Here is an 18,161-nt window from a genome sequence, read left to right as displayed (position 1 = left end):
AAGCCAGATGAGAGATCAGCTTAACAATGTTGAGAAGTGTGTAAAGGACATTAGACAGTGGATGCTTAATAACTTTCTTCTGCTCAACTCAGATAAGACGGAAGTACTTTTACTAGGACCACATGCAGCTAGAAGTAAACTTTCCGATTACGTAGCATCTCTGGATGGTGTTTCTGTTTCAGCATGTACGGCTGTCAAAGACCTTGGTGTGATTATTGACCCGAGTCTTTCCTTTGAGTCTCACGTGAATAATATCACCAGAATCGCCTTCTTTCACCTTAGAAATATTGCTAAGATTAGAAATATGATGTCGTTACAGGATGCAGAAAAACTGGTTCATGCTTTTGTTACTTCTAGATTAGACTACTGTAACGCTTTACTGTCTGGGTGTGCGAGTAAGTGCATCAATAAGCTTCAGTTAATCCAGAATGCAGCAGCAAGGGTCCTCACTAGATCTAGGAAATATGACCACATCACCCCTGTTTTAATCAGTCTACACTGGCTCCCAATCAAATCTCGCATTGACTATAAAATATTACTACTGATGTATAAAGCACTTAACGGTCTCGCACCGCAGTATCTGAGTGAACTTCTGTACCAGTATGATCCTCCACGCCTACTTAGATCAAAAGGTGCTGGCTATCTGTTGGTTCCTCAAATAATGAAGACTACAGCAGGGGGCAGATCTTTCTCTTATAAAGCCCCACAGTTATGGAACAGCCTTCCAATCAGTGTTCGGGACTCAGACACAGTCTCAGTGTTTAAGTCGAGGCTGAACACATATTTATTTAGTCAAGCCTTTTATCAGTAGATTTCTCTTAGGTAAAGGCACAGATCTGGAGGAACATGGATATAGAGTGTTTGGTGAACTGGGATATTTGGATGCTGTCGTCCCTCACATTCACACGCTCACTCAGGTTTGTTGATGGTGGTGTGGTGGGTCGTCTCTTATCCCAGAGATCCCTCATGTCTGTGTTACCTTCTGGTTCTCCCTTTTAGTTCTGCTGCTACAGTGAGTCTTACCAGAGTCCAAACTGCACAGTGACATTAACTTTCATACACCAATAGTTACACTTAATAATCCATATCCTTCTCTTCCCGTCACCTCTCTCTCTCTCTCTCTCTCTCTCTCTCTCTCTCTCTTCGGTCGAGTTAAACATGCTCCTGAGGCTCCAGTGACCAGTGTTCCTGCCCTCTCCTCCTTGGATCTTCACACTTCTGTGCAGCTCGGGACGGTCTCTTAATTCGGAGTAGAACGGGTGCTTTGAGGACGGATTGACTGTAGTTGGTGTCGGCGGTCTGCTGCACTGACTCGGGAGTGCAGTTTGCTTCTGATCATCATCACTGTACCCCACAACATTGTATATCTGCTTCAAATGGACATTTGGTGCAACCCAGATGAGGATGGGTTCCCTCTTGAGTCTGGTTCCTCTCAAGGTTTCTTCCTTATGCCATCTCGGGGAGTTTTTCCTTGCCACAGTTGCTCATCAGGGACAAACATACTTACAAAGAACATATTTATGTTTAATCACCACATTATCTGTGTAAAGCTGCTTTGAGACAATGTTCATTGTTAAAAGCGCTATACAAATAAAAATGAATTGAATTGAATTGAATTAAGTGACTAAACTAGTCCAGAAAGGAATTGTGTTGAACTGGTGCAGCCGAGCAGGGCTTCTCCTGGGAAGCCCTGCTCGGCTGCACCAGACCAGGAGAAGCCCTGTTTGGCGGAACCGGTCCTGGTGAAGTCCTGCTTGGCAAAACCGGAGCAGGAGGAGCGGAGTGAAACTGGGAAAGTCACAATGAATTCTGGAGCAGTGCTGGAGCTGCCTGCACTGGCAGAGGCAGGCATTTACATATTTACATTTACATTTGCGGTATTTAGCAGACGCCCTTATCCAGAGCGACGTACAAAAGTGCTTTAAATCTCTAGTAATGAATAAATCTACACTGGTACGCAAGATTATAAACTTAATATAAATATAACTCGAATTCTACAAACTTGGAAAGTGCTAATTTAGGTATTTCAGGAAGAGGTAGGTCTTCAGTCGTCGCTTAAAGATAATCAGGGACTCTGCTGTACGGACATCTAGGGGAAGTTCATTCCACCACCTCGGTGCCAGAACAGAGAAGAGCCTTGAATTGTACTTACCTCTCATTCTGAGAGAAGGAGGTACCAGTCGAGCAGTGCTGGAGGATCTCAGACAGCGTGGTGCAGTGCGAGATGTGATGAGGTCACTGAGGTAAGATGGTGCTTGTCCATTTTTGGCCTTGTAGGCAAGCATCAGTGTTTTGAATCTGATACGTGCAGCTACTGGAAGCCAGTGAAGGGAGCGCAGCAGTGGGGTGGTGTGGGAAAACTTGGGCAGATTGAACACAAGCCATACAGCTGCGTTTTGGATCATTTGTAGTGGACGAATAGCGTTCAGGGAAGACCTGCCAGCAGAGAGCTGCAGTAGTCAAGTCTTGAAATGACAAGAGACTGAACAAGCACCTGGGCAGCCTGTGTGGACAGAAATTGTCGAATCCTTCGTATGTTATAGAGAAGAAATCGACAAGAACGAGCAACATTAGCGACATGTGGGAAAAAAGACAGTTCATTGTCCATAGTCCACAGGGGTGCAGAGCTGTCACCAGGAGACACCAGTCACTACACCAATTTTTTTTCCTGTTTCTTACACGGTGGTAGAAATTTTAAAGGGGAGGCTTTTAAAAGTGAATGTTTTTTATGAGAATGAATTTTTAGTTTTTATCTGTGTGTATGCTCCCACCAGTGCAGTGGAGAGAATGAGTTTTTAGACAAACTTAACAATGTTGTTTTAAACTGCAGCACTGCAGAGTTTTTAATTTTGGGAGGATATTTTAATTGTACAGTGGAAAATATAGACAGAAATCACATAGAACCTTATACAGCTTCCTGTAAGCGTCTGTGGGAGTTGGTGGAGACCCACGATCTCTGTGACATATGGAGAAATTTTTATAAAAAACAGAGACAGTACACGTGAGCTCACTGCATAGACAGCACGCTCTCCCTGGCGAGATTAGATTGATTTTATTGTTTTAAGCATCAGCTGACTTATTTTACAAAATGTTTTATTTTTCCAGTAGGCAACTCAGATCACTGCATGGTTTAGTGCACCATCAGTAAAAAGAATATAAAACCTAAGAGCAGCTACTGGCATTTTAACACTGCACTTTTAGAAGATGCTCATTTTAGAGTCTTTTATTTTTTATGGAATTGTTTTAAACATGAAAAGGCAGCTTTTAACTCCCTACAGCATTGGTGGGATGTGACAAAGGCACAAATAAAGATTTTCTGTCAACAGTAAACTCTTAATGTCACAAGAGACATTGCCAGATCTCTAAAAGCTCTGGAGATAGAGACAGTGGAACTCCAGCGTTTGGAGGCCACAGGAAATCAAGGGCATATTGAAGCCCTCAAAAACAAAAAAGCCAGAATGAACAACCTTTTGGACACTGCGGTACAGGGGGAAATTTGCCAGCAGACAGTCAGCTTCTATTCGAAGTTGTATAGCAGCGAGAGGTCAGGGGCACAGGAGGTGGAAGAGAGCTTCCTTAAAGACCTGCCTAAGCTCACAGAGTCAGTGGCCAGAGAGTTGAACAGGGAGCTGTCACTGGCTGAGCTTCAGGAGGCTCTCCAAGGCATGAAGAATGGGCGGGCGCCAGGAATAGATGGTCTCCTGTTGAGTTCTTCAAGGCATTCTGTAGTTGCAGGAGAGCCGTCTTGACCATGCTGCCAAAGAAGGGAGACCTGACCCAGCTAAAAAAACTGGCACCCAGTGTCGCTACCGTGCACTGACTGCAAGCTGCCATCAAAAGCATTAGCATTGAGACTGACGAAGGTGATGCAGCAGATCATTCACCATGACCAGACGTACTGTGCGCCTTGCAGATCGATATTTGATAATGTTTACTTAATTCGTGACATTTTGGACGTCCCCAGGCTATTGGGCATGAAGACTGGTCTGATTTTCCTAGACCAGGAAAAGGCTTTTTACCGGGTTGAGCATGAATACTTGTGGAAGGTGCTGGAAAGCTTTGGGTTCAACCCTGGTTTTATAGCCATGATCAGGGTGCTGTACAGTGAAATTGAGAGTGTACTGAAGGTGAATGGTGGTTTATGTGCTCCTTTTAGCGTGTACAGAGGGATCAGGCAGGGCTGTTCACTGTCAGGAATGCTGTACACTCTTGCAATCAAACCTCTTTTAATCAACCTAAGGAGTTCTTTTTCTGGTTTTAATATTTCACGTGCCAATGCTTCACTTTAACTGTCAGCATATGCAGATGACTTGGCAGTAATGGTGGGATCCCAGTCTGACGTAGATGTTTTAACTGATGTTTTAGGAAGCTTTAAAATTTTATCATCAGCAAAAGTGAACTGGGGAAAAAGTGAAGCAGTTTTAGTTGGGGGGTAGGGAGGTGGGGATCCGACACTCCCAGGAGGTTTGGTGTGGGAAAAAAAGGAGGTTTTAAGTATTTGGGCGTCTACCTGGGGATTTAAATAAAAACTGGAAAGGCACTTTGGAGCAAATCAAGGGCAGACTGAGCAGGTGGAAGCGGCTGGTTCTAAAGATGTCCTACAGGGGGCGAACGCTGGTGATAAACAACCTGGCAGCATCGTTCTTTGTGACACAAGCTGGCGTGTGTTCTCCATCTGCCCAAGGAGGAAGGGGGGGCAAGGTCTGGTCCATCTCACCAGCAGAACAGCCTTTCGCCTCCAGTTTATCCAGAGACTCTTAACCGGGCCCAGGAACCTGGTATGGAGGACAGCAGCCAGTGGACTTTTGCACATGGCAGGAGGACTGGGGCTGGACAGCACTTTGTTTTAAATGGACATGAGCACACTGAATATTAATGGATTACCAGTCTTTTACCATGGACTTTTAAAAATATGGACTTTAAAAAAAAAAAAAGGATAAAGGGCTGCGGAACACTACACTGGCTGCTGGAGGAGCCCCTGGTCAAAGGGAGACGGCTGGATATCTCCGGTGTGACCACCCCCACACTGTCCAGAGCCTTGATCTCCTCAAGGATCGTCACACTCCATGAGCTGGTGAACGTCGCAGTGACAGACCTGTCACGAGGGGAGGACCTGGCTGCACGTAGGAGCTGCACCAGCTACTACACCGATTGAGGTCTACACTAACAGCAGAGGAGCGTGTTCAGCTGAAGGACTATAAAATCGGCGAGAGCAGTCCTGCAGAAGAGGAAGCCTTTTCCCAGTTGGACATCGCTTCTGACCTCGACGGATGTGGTGGCCCCCTCCTGGAGTGCAGGGGTGAAGGGGAGATGAACTTTGGGACTGTGACGGGGAAACTGCTCTACAGGGTGTGTGTTAAGGTTTTAAACAAGAAAAAACTAAGTGGGAGGGTGGACACCCAGTGGAGAAGTGTTTTTGGTTTTAACAATTATATTATACCAAAGTGGAGACACTGTACAAACCACCATTACCTAAAAAAGCTGCCGATCTCCAGTGGAGGATTTTACACTGCATTATCTCTGTGAACTCTTTTATTTTTGTTTTAAACCCTGTTGTTTTACAAGACTGTCCGTTCTGTTCACAGAGAGAAACTGTTTTTTATGCTTTTATACACTGCTTCAGATTACAGTCACTTTTTGAGTTTTTAAAAACTTTTAATTTCCTTGAATGTGACTTTTATTCTACAGTGTTTTATTCTGGGTTTTAAGTACATTAGGAGAAATGGGTTTATGTGTCAGTTGATTAATTTTATTTTTGAGTATGTAGATCTTTGAGGCTGTGTGGTGTTGTGGAGAAGCTCTTTGTTCCTTCAAAGAAAAAGAATTGTACTTTGCACCAAAGCTCGGCTAAACAATTACACCAACCCCATCTTTTAACGGTCATTGTCTTGTTTTATTGATGTCTATTGAATGTTATTTATTTATTTATTTATCCATTATATTTGACTATTTATCTATTTATTTGACTTTAATTACCCGATACCATCCAGAACATAACGTGACTTATGCTGAGTCTTATGTTAAATAAAGGAGTGTAAAAGTCTCTCTCTCTCTCTCTCTCTCTCTCTCTCTCTCTCTCTCTGTGTCAAGTTAAACATGCTCCTGAGGTTCCAGTGATCACTGTTCCTGCCCCTCTTCCCTCCGTGGATCTTCCCACTTCATCCTGGTTTGCCTCTGGATGATGTTCTCTTCGTTTGGAGGCGACTCTGTACAGCTGCTGATGTTTCTCATCAACACCGTGGGGAGCCATGAAATTCTGGAGTAAAAATGGGAGCTTTGAGGATGGATTTGGACTGTAGTTAATATCAGTCTGCTACACTGTGTTACAAACAGCTGGTGAGCCTCTTCTGAATATTATTAACTCCTTACTATCTTTAGGTCACGTCCCTAAACCCCTCAAGTTAGCAGTTATTAAGCCCCTCATTAAGAAAAAATGAATTTGGATGCAAACACTATCAAATTACAGACCCATTTCAAATCTCCCATTTATGTCTGAGACCAAGGCTTCATCTCGCTGTTAGTTTTACTGAATCTTAGTGCTGCATTCAACACTATAGCTCATGATCTTTTCCTAGATCACTTACAATATTACATCAGCATTCAGGGACAGGCATTAAGCTGGTTTAAATCCTACCTGTCTGATCGTTACCATTTTTTAGACTTAAATGGAGAGCTATCCAGGCTAATGCTAGTAAATTATGGGGTGCCACAAGATTCAGTTCTAGGACCCTTGCTTTTCACAATATACATGCTTCCCTTAGAAAATATTATTAAAAGGCATGGAATTAGCTTTCATTGTTACGCTGATGATACCCAGCTATATATCTCCTCAAAACCAGGCGATACGCTCAATTAGCTTGGATAACTGTGTGTGTTAAAGAAATAAAAGACTGGATGACGTATAACTTTCTACTATTAAATTCTAATAAGTTGGAGATTTTGCTCATCGGCCCAAAAAACAGTACACAGAAGCTCCAGCATCTCAACCTGCATTTAGACGGATGTTCTGTAACCACTAGTTCAACAGTAAAAGACCTGGGAGTTATTTTAGAGCAACTTGTCTTTCAAAAATCATATCAACCAAGTTACAAAAACAACTTCTTTCACCTTAGAAATATTTCTAAGTTAAGAAACATTTTGTCTATATCTGATGCAGAGAAGCTCGTCCATGCGTTCATGACCTCCAGACTGGACTACTGTAATGCATTACTAGGTGGATGTCCTGCGTCATAAACAAGCTTTAGTTTGTTTAGAATGCAGCAGCCAGAGTTCTCACAAGGTCAAGAAAATATGATCATATAACCCCCAATCTTCTCATCCCTACACTGGCTTCCTGTTAAGTTTCAAATCCACTACAAACTACTGCTTCTTACCTACAAAACACTAAATGGTTTATGTCCATGTATCTCTCCAGTCCGTCAATCCGTCATGCTCCCTGAGATCTCAAAACTCCAGACTTCTAGTAGTTCCTAGAATAGCAAAGTCCACTAAAGGTGGTAGAACATTCTCACATTTAGCTCCTAAACTTTGGGTTAGGGTTAGGGTTTAAAGGCTCTGGCATGGAGATGCTGGTGTTGGATCTGTGATGATCTCAAATGTTGAGCTATTTTATGAGTTGCTCAGTAGCTCCTAGATTTATAACCACAAATGACTGTAAATACATATGACTGTGTGGCCACTTCCAAATCCACCACCATCATCAAGTTGACGACACTGTTGTGGTGGGTCTGATTTCCAACAACGATGCCTACCTACAGGAGGTTAAAAAACTGGAGAGATGGTGCCAGGAGAACAACCTTCTCCTGAACGTCAGCAAGACTAAGGAGTTGATCGTGGACTTCAGCACAAAGCAGGAGCTGTCATACCAACCGCTAAGCATCAGCGGGACTCCAGTGGAGAGAGTGGACAGTTTTCGGTACCTAGGTGTTCACATCACACAGGACCTGTCTTGGTCCTGTCATACCAACACCCTGGTGAAGAAGCCTGGCAGCGTCTGTACCATCTGAGACGCTTAAGGGACTTTAAACTACCCTCTCAGGTGCTAAAGACTTTCTACACCTGCACCATTGAGAGCGTTCTGACAGGTAGCATCACTTCCTGGTTCGGGAACAGCACCATGCAGGACAGGCGAGCCCTCCAGAGTGTGCATCCACACTGAGCTCCCTAACCTGCAGGACATCTACAACACGCAGTGCAGGACCAGAGCTAGGAAGATTATGAAGGACCTAAGCCATCCCAATCATGGACTCTTTTCTTTGTTGCGTTCAGGGAAACGCTTCTGCGAACAACAAAAAAAACTGCGAACACAGAGAGAATGAGGAGGAGCTTTTTCCCACAATCCATTGGGAGTTTAAACCAGTAAACACCCAGGATCTAAAAGCTGGATCCAACAACTGGTCACTTTCTCCGTCAACACACTTCTGCAAATATTTTTATTTTTCTTTCTTTTTGCACTACAACACTTTAAACCCTGGACAGTCACTTTAACTGTGGACTTGCATGGCACAGTGCACTTTATACCACACCACACTGCACACGTTCACTTATACCACACCATACCACACACATTCACTTATACCACACCATACCACGCACGTTCACTTATACCACACCATACCACACACGTTCACTTTAAGGACAATCACATCAACCACCTTATGTGATTATTGTCTACTGTACATAAACATACCCTGTATATAATTTTTTTCCTATTTTTCCTATATATCTTTATCTATTTTTATATTTTACATAGTTTATTGTTTTTATTTATCTGCCTTGTTTTTTCCCGTCTAACACTTCCTGTTTCCTTTCTCTAGCGCAAAAGTGAACTGTAATGCCGACACTGAGAGCTGGCTCAGAGCGCCCTCCGGAGGCTGTAATGGAGCAAAACATTATTTTAGACTAATACACACACACACACACACACACACACACACACACATCAATTTAATAAAATTTAATACATTTCCCAGGTCACGTTATCATTACAAAAACAGAATTCTACAGGACATGTAAAATATACATCTCATTATTACAGGAAAGATATTCTTCAGTAAAAAAAAACAAAGAGTAGATCTGAGAAGGTAGAAAGTCCATTACAGTGAATTCCACACCATCACCTTCCAGGGGAGAGAGAGAACATTTCCAGAGTCCAACTAACATCATTAACACACTGCTGAACATCTGTCTTGAAAACATCAGCAGTTACAGGAGAAGTCTGAGTAATGGCTGTGCTTTTATGTGAGATAGGAATGATGATGAGGAGGAGATGTTTAGGTCTGAAGCTTCTGATTGGCTCATGGAGAAGTTTGCAGTGTGTTTACTGTAATATTTATTACACCCACATCTTTAAATGAGTTCTCTGTGGTTTAAAGAAGTCTCTGGAACACGTCTGAACAGATTTACAGAGACCTGAGTAGTTTTTAAAGTGTCCTGAGAAGCTGAGAAAGTTCCTCTGGAGACTCGCTTTGGACTCGCTTTAGTTCCTACATCTGACTTCAGTTCAGTTTTTCACTGACATACAATCAGAAAGGGCTGTGATTTTACTCAAGAAAGCTGGACCGAGGTACAAGAGATTTATTAGAGGGCACAGATTGGAATTATCTTTAGAATTAAGATTGGGATTAGGATTGCTCATTATTCTACACACAGTTTATCACCTGAGCTTTTCAGAGTCTAGATTTATCTGCTCCTTACAAGCAGTCCTGAAGAAGACCACCACACCATCATCATTTATTCATTTACCTTCAGGAAGAGTTTTGTGAATTTTCCTCTAGTATGAATAAAGTGATTGGTTTAGACACGTCACCCCCACCCCCACCCACACACACACTCTTAGGGGAAATTTTGTGTAGCCAAAATGGTGAATATAGAGGAAGCCTAGGTGAAGACCGGGGAAGTCAGTGAGGGTGCGTTAAATAAGTTACTGAAACACAGCCATTGTATTTTCCTTCTCAGAGTGTGTTGCCCACAGACAGGTTTGAGGAACGGGAACGCAGCGGCAGGAAGTTAGCATCCCCACTACTTCCTGTGCTCCCACAAGCACCTGCTTCTGCATCCTGATCTTCCACAGTGATGTCGTCAGGGAGAGGTGGGGCTCCAGGATCGCCAGGTTTGGGAAGGCTGGATGTGGTTGTTAGACTGGCGATACCGCTGACGGATACGCAGTCCTGCCCCCTCTGACGATTCCCTGCAATCGAGAAGTTCATAGAACTGCTCATCACAGAAGAGGTGGGACTTCGTTCCCCATCAGGGTGGAGACAAACAGTGGAGCACTTATCATAATCATAGAAGTCTGCCTTTGAGAGGTTGTTAGTGGCTCCAGATGCATCCTTCATGGAGGAGCTGGACATGCCTGCTGCAGAAACACACAACTCGTCATCAGTGTAAAGACTCAGAGTAGATTCTGGATTGAAGAATGAATGTGTTGCTGTGTATGTTAGCGCTACCTCGGAGTGCCTCGATCTTCTCGTTCTTGCAGCGCTGCACCTCGTCTGTGATCTTGGTGATGATGAAATTGAGCGTTCGGCAGCGCTGGATTGACTCGATCAGCGTGTCCAGGCCTCGCGGATGCTCAGCGATGAGGTCGAGTAATTTCCCTGCACGTTTTCCTCGTGTGCTCCTACAGCTGATCTCCTCAGTGTCCTCTCGTGTCAGGATCTTCTTCGAGCGAAGGTAATCATAGTGTCTCTCTGCAATCAGCTTCTCCACAAGATATGGACGAAGAGACTCCAAAGCCTGAGAGAAGCAGAAAAACAAGACTTTATGGAAAGAAATCTCAAAAATTATTAATGATACGAGCAACTCCACTTTTCCCTTAAAATCTCAGGAAACTCAGCTGTGTCTCATCTGCATTCAGGTCACAGAGAAGCTTCACACTGAGCTTGAACTGAAAACCATCTTCCCAAAACTCCCAAAATATCATAACAAGGCTTTTGCACTGATTTTCTCACACACACACACACACACACACACACTAACTAACTAACTAAATATATATATACATTATATATATATATATATATATATATATATATATATATATATATATACATATATATATATATATATATATATATATATATATATATATATATATATATATATATATATATATATACATATATATATATACATATATATATATATTATATATATATATATATATATATATATATATATATATATATATATATATATATATATATATATATATATATATATATATATATATATATATATACATATATATATATATATATATATATATATATATATATATATATATATATATATATATATATATATATATCGACCGTATTTTTCGGACTATAAGCCGCTATTTTTAAGCCAATATTTTTATTCCAATAAGCGGAGGCGGAGGGAAAACTCGTTTTTTACTATCACTCCTGTACACTACGTATCCCGAAACTTTCAATTTTTACTTTTTCTTCTTTGCTTATCTTAATTTTCGTCACAATCTTTGCTTTCTGGCTTCGCTTTGCCATCTAGCAGCGGCGTCTCGAGCTCGTACCTCAGTTTTTGCTCGCGTAACAAAGCAAAAAAAATCGACCGAGTGACGACTCGTACCTCGAAAACTCGTACATTAATGCACTCGTAGGTCAAAGTACCACTGTAGTTGTGAACGGAAGGAGGAAGACAGTGAACAATGACTTTCTTGGTAGCTACTGTTTAGATACAAGCCCGTTGTAACGCGTTGAGTCTGGGTGAAGGGAGAGCTCACTAACTCCAGTTACAACAGAAATCATATAAGCACAGACAGGTTTCCAAAACTCGTGCTTTTTTATTATTCTTGGCATCAGCGTTACGGGTTAGTCAAAGAAACTTAGAAATGAGCATCAGAAAATAATAAGGACATATTCCTCAGTCTCACACACACACACAAGCAGTAATACTGGAAGAATGCAGTTACGTGCTGCTCCCAAAATGGTGCTCTGCTCTTAAAGGAGCCACAACATATTTCACCCATTACACCGTGTAACAGACACTGTCTTTCATTAAAGCCTGTGTAAAGTTCATACACAGTTATACACAGGTGCGGCTTATTCATGTTAAAAATAAAAATATTCAGTGCTTATATAAGGGTGCGCTTTATAGTCCAGAAATTAGAGTGTATATATATATTTATATATATATACATACACACACACACACACACACACACACAGTTACATCCTCACACACTTATTATATATACACACAGAGTGGTGTGAAAAAGTGTTTGCCCCCGTCCTGATTTTTCTATTTATTTGCATGTTTTTACACTTTAATGTTTTGGATCATCAGACTAATTTAAATATTAGTAAAAGAGAACACAAGTGAACACAATATGCAATTTTTCAAATAAAAGTTTTTATTATTAACTAAATCCAAAACTACATGGCCCTGTGTGAAAAAGTGTTTGCCCCCCTGTTAAAACTGTGGTTTATCACACCTGAGTTGAATTTCTCTCACCACACCCAGGCCTGATTACTGCCACACCTGTTCACCATCAAGAAATCTCTTAAATTGGATCTGCCTGATGAAGTGAAGGAGACCAAAAGATCCTCAAAATCTAGACATCATGCAGAGGTCTAAAGAAATTCAGAAACAAGCTTCCCAGGAGTGACCACCATATTTAAAAATAACAGACATCATTCCAACAGTAAAATATGGTGGTGGTAGTGTGAAGGTCTGGGGCTGTTTTGCTGCTTCAGGACCTGAAAGACTTGCTGTGATGAACAGAACCATGAATTCTGCTGTTTATCAAAAAATCCTGAAGGACAATGTCCAGCCATCTGTTCGTGACCTCAAGCTGAAGCGAACTTGGGTTCTGATCCAGAACACACCAGCAAGTCCACCTCTGAGTGGCTGAAGAAAAACAGAAGGAAGACTTTGGAGTGGCCTAGTCAAAGTCCTGACCTGAATCCTATTGAGATGCTGTGGCATGACCTTGAAAAGAGGGTTCATGCTGGAAAAACCTCCAATGTGGCTGAATTACAACAATTCAGCAGAGATGAGTGGAGTAAAATTCCTCCACAGTGCAGAAACAGACTCAGTGCAAGTTATCACACATGCTTGATTGCAGTTGTGGCTCGACCAGTTATTAGGTTTGGCGCTTTTGAGGATCTTTTTGTCTACTTCACCTTGTCAGGCAGGTCCTATTCAAGAGATTTCTTGATGGAGAACAGGTGTGGCAGTAATCAGGCCTCGCGGTGGCGAGAGAAATTCAACTCAGGTGTGATAAACCACAGTTTTAACAGGGGGGCAAACACTTTTTCACACAGGGCCATGTAGTTTTGGATTTTGTTTTCCCTCAATAATAAAAACCTTCATTTCAAAACTGCATGTTCACTTTTGTTATCTTTTACTAATATTTAAATTAGTTTGATGATCTGAAAATTTTAAGTGTGAAAACATGCAAATAAATGAGAAATCAGGCAAAAACTTTTTCACACCACTGTACATCACACAGATATTTATATATATATATATATTCTCTCACACACACACTTTATATATACACACCAGAGGCAGTGTCTTCTCTGCTGGCCTAAACACTATCAGAAGCATTGACTTACATTTACAACCTACATACACTGCTTCAGTACGTGTATGTGGATGTGAGATTTTTTTTGTCCAATCAGATTTCAGACTCTGTGTGCTGCCATGTGAATCTAATCTGAACAGAATCAGTACTGCTGGACTTTTACCATCGGGAATATTACCAACAGCTCTGTTTCTTTATCCAATCAGATTTCAGATTCTCCTCACAGAGCAGATCACTGGCCCAGAATAGCATCAGCACTGTTCCGTCCTCTGATTGGTTGTTCAGAGGGAAACTGTTACAGTCGAGTTTGACTGGTAAAACACGTGTGTAGCTCTGCACACGTTCATACGTCTGAGTTAGACTTTTTTATGCCTACAGAAGAAGAGAAATTAATTTGGTCTCAGACACTTAAAATCCATTGTGAAGAAAAGCGAGACATGGTGAGGAGGTCACCAACCCTGAAGCTAGCTAGCGTGTCTCAGCCCGGGAAAGGGTTTGATCTCCACTTCCAGACCAGTGAATACGAGCGGTAATACTGGATTACAGTCTCTAGGGGGCGCTGCACATTATGAGTCTGCATCTCTGGTGTAGGTTGTGTTTTATTTACATTTTAATGTTTTTGTGATGTTATTAGACAAATACTGATTGTGAACTGCTCCAGATGTTGTAGGTGCACAGTTGTGGTTGTAGTGTAAGTCGAGTACGTCCTCACTGAAGGCCCAGGTACCAAATACACGGCCCAGCACTGCATCCACTCACTCACTCTTACATACTGATACACTCTTTCACACTGATACACTCTCACACACTGATACACTCTCACACACTGATACACTCTCACACACACACACACACACTGATACACTTATACACTCTCTCACTCACACACACACACTGATACACACACTGATACACTCTCTCTCTCTCACACACTTACACACACACTGATACACACACTGATACCTCTCTCTCTCTCTCTGTCACACACACACAGATACACTCACTCACTCTTACACACTGATACACTCTTTCACACTGATACACTCTCACACACTGATACACTCTCACACTGATACACTCTCACACACTGATACACTCACACACTGATACACTCTCTCACACACACACACACACACACACACACACACACTTATACACTCTCTCACACACACACACACTGATACACTCTCTCTCTCTCTCTCTCACACTCACACACTGATACACTCACACACTGATACTCTCTCTCTCTCTGTCACACACACACACAGATACACTCACTCACTCTTACACACTGATACACTCTTTCACACTGATACACTCTCACACACTGATACACTCTCACACACTGATACACTCTCTCACACACACACACACACACACACTGATACACTTATACACTCTCTCACTCACACACACTGATACACTCTCTCTCACACTCACACACACACTGATACCTCTCTCTCTCTCTCTCTCTCTCTCACACACACACACACACACAGATACACTCACTCACACTCTCTCTCTCACACACACACACACACACAGATACACTCACTCACACTCACTCACACTCTCTCTCTCTCTCACACACACACACACACACACACACACACACACACACACACACACACACTACCTGTTTTCTCACTTTAGGCCACGACTATAAAAACTACGATTGGTCGGAAGGCTGCGTGACGTCATGAGCAGATTTTATGACGCAGCCTGACTAACCTGTAAACCACAACTATTTTTTTTTCTTTTGCACGCGCTAATGAGAGGAAATGCGCCCCCCCGCTTTAAAAGTCTAAAATCTCCGTATTTACAGCAAAAATTAATCAGATCTAAAACTGAGCTGAACTTCAGCCGAGCGCCTGCTGGTTTAATGCACATGCTTATTAGAAGGTTTTTCTCTCTCTGGGCCAAAACCCGGCGCTGGATCTGCTCCCAGCTTCACCACTCTGAGGAACCTCACTCACGTTCTTCTTGACTTCGGCCATTTCGTCTTCCGTCAGGTGAAGGACCTCCATCCCGCTCAGCCTGGACAAACTGCTCTCTCTAAATGACTACTGTTAAATGGAGCACTAATTACAGCTCAGTAGTTCAGAACACTCCGCACTGAAGCGCTTGAACTTTATTAAAGATAAATGCAGCCCGGAACATGAGGAACCGCCGCACTGTCAACTTCTCTCCACACTTCCTCATCGAGCCCAGTGACGTCATTCCGAAACAGCGTTCGGATGTGGAAAGCCATCAGGGTCACACCGACAGTAAATGACTGGAGCCACGACACTGAATATGGATCCTGACTTTTGTCTACTATTTTATTTACCAAGTTAGGACTTGTTGATTTTGTGATGTTGTTTAGATGTTTTGTGATAATTAGTTCTATACGGTAGTTAATCAAGAGTGGTTTCAGTCTCTTGTAAGAGGTGATTTGTGAACAAGCTTTATTACAAAATAATACATTTAGATTTTTTCAGTTGAATTTTTAACAATAGCCATTGCAGAGGTGGCGAAAGTGCACACATTCTTTACTTAAGTAGAAGTCCAGATACAGTAAAACCCTATTGTACGAGCAGAATTCGTTCTTGAAAATTGCTCGTAGGTCAATTTACTCGTACGTTTGAAGTAATTTTCCCCATAGGAATGAATGTAAAAGTGATTTAATCCGTTCCGAAACCTCATTCGATCGCTTATTTCTGCACTTAAAAAGTATTTGTAGCCTATTATAACAAACAAATACACCACAAATTACTGTAATGTAAACATAATTTAACACTGACTCATGTGATAGTGGTTGATTGCGAGTGTGAGACGCACAGAGCTACATCACGCTCATAACCTCCTTGGTTTCCATGGTAATTCTATTTCCTTTTTTTTCCCCAGAACATTACTAATTTTCTTGGGAGACATTTTTCAAGATTTCTAGTGAAATAAAAATATAACACTATAAAAAGTTAAGTTTTTGCTGCACTGAACAACGAGAGCGACCGAGTGATACGCCATCAACTAAGGGACTAATGTGACCCTTGGCTGAAATCTGGGAACCGGCAGCGTGGGTTCGCTCGTACCTTCAAAATTTGCTCGTGAAATACGGTAAAATTTTGCAAACAAGGGTAACCCAAGATAGATAGATAGATTGATAGATAGATAGATAGATAGATAGATAGATAGATAGATAGATAGATAGATAGATAGATAGATAGATAGATAGATAGATCTTTGTCATTGCATTGTACAGGTACACAGCAATGAAATGCAGTTTGGCATCTACCAGAAGTGCAAAAAGTAGCAATTGTTCAAATAGTGCAGATAAATATATAGCATATGTACAGCATGTGAAAAAAGATGGATGCTAGCGAGCCGTGGACTCCTCGCAGCCTGGGCTGTACAAAGAGCTCCCCGAGGTTTAGCTTGGGCTGGATGTGCATTACAGTTATTGGAACTAAATAGCAGGGCTACGGGACGATGCTGCTTGTGGTAGAGATGCTAGCTATCACTTAATAATCCATATCCTTCTCTTCCCATCACTCTCTCTCTCTCTCTCTCTCTCTCTCTCGGTCGAGTTAAACATGCTCCTGAGGCTCCAGTGACCACTGTTGCTGCCCCTCTCCCCTCCGTGGATCTTCACACTTCTGTGCAGCTTGGGACGGTTTCTCATCAACACCTTGGGTGGATCCATGTAATTCCGGAGTAGAACGGGTGCTTTTGAGGACGGATTGGACTGTAGTTGGTGTCGGCGGTCTGCTGCACTGACTCGGGAGTGCAGTTTGCTTCTGATCATCGTCACTGTACCCCGCAACATTGTATATCTGCTTCAAATGGACATTTGGTGCAACCCAGATGAGGATGGGTTTCCTCTTGAGTCTGGTTCCTCTCAAGGTTTCTTCCTTATGCCATCTCGGGGAGTTTTTCCTTGCCACAGTTGCTCATCAGGGACAAACATACTTACAAAGAACATATTTACTTTTAATCACCACATTATCTGTGTAAAGCTGCTTTGAGACCATGTTCATTGTTAAAAGCGCTATACAAATAAAAATGAATTGAGAATTGAATTGAAGCTAGCTATCTCTCTATATCTAAGTGCTGCATCTATGAAGGCTATCGGTTTGCCTACGAAGAGCCGCTTTGCTCTGGTAGGTAGGACTACGTGGCAGGTCAGGCTAACTCTAACCCTAACCCTAACCCTAACCCTAACCCAGGTCCACTCGATGAGTGTGTTGCAGGCATACCAGGCTGGCCTGCTATGGGGGATGGTGTGAGCTTCCTTCTGAGCGCCACGGTAACCCCTCCTGGCCTGACTTGTGTTTTGTCACAGTCGTCACTGGCTCACTCTTTTTTTTATTTATTATAGACACAAAACTTATACATTCAAACATTATAACCTCTTTATCTATGTAAAGCTTTTTTGGGACAATATTCATTGTTAAACACAATATACAATCAAAATGAATAGAATTTTGAAGTTTAGTATCTTATTTACTATTATAGCTCTGGCTATACTTCAGACATGCCCCACAAGCCTTTTACAAAATCCCAGAAGCTGAGGAGGGAGCCACCAGGAAGGAGGAAAAAAGGAAGAACAAGAAGGAGGTTTATGGATGTGGTG

At 42.1% G+C, this 18,161-nt stretch overlaps 1 protein-coding gene across 2 annotated transcripts; it reads right to left on the bottom strand.

Moving 5' to 3' along the window:
* Window positions 1-8,941: 8,941 nt before the first annotated feature.
* bcl10 (BCL10 immune signaling adaptor) lies at window positions 8,942-16,302 on the bottom strand. Of its 2 annotated transcripts, none has more exons than XM_046852830.1 (3): window positions 15,526-16,302; window positions 10,449-10,737; window positions 8,942-10,354 (listed from the first exon to the last, which is right to left on the bottom strand). In XM_046852830.1, the coding sequence occupies exons 1-3, from the start codon at window positions 15,574-15,576 to the stop codon at window positions 9,954-9,956; spliced, it is 741 nt and encodes a 246-aa protein (XP_046708786.1). In that variant the 5' UTR covers window positions 15,577-16,302; the 3' UTR covers window positions 8,942-9,953. The 2 variants fall into 2 exon arrangements, with proteins under 2 accessions (XP_046708786.1, XP_046708785.1); XM_046852829.1 differs by having other exon boundaries at window positions 8,942-10,357; window positions 15,526-16,299.
* Window positions 16,303-18,161: the final 1,859 nt, after the last annotated feature.

Source organism: Silurus meridionalis, chromosome 6, assembly GCF_014805685.1.
Source record: "Silurus meridionalis isolate SWU-2019-XX chromosome 6, ASM1480568v1, whole genome shotgun sequence".
NCBI lineage: Eukaryota > Metazoa > Chordata > Actinopteri > Siluriformes > Siluridae > Silurus > Silurus meridionalis.
The sequence above is the reverse complement of the archived record's forward strand: the minus strand, read 5'-3'. Positions and strand labels throughout refer to the sequence as shown.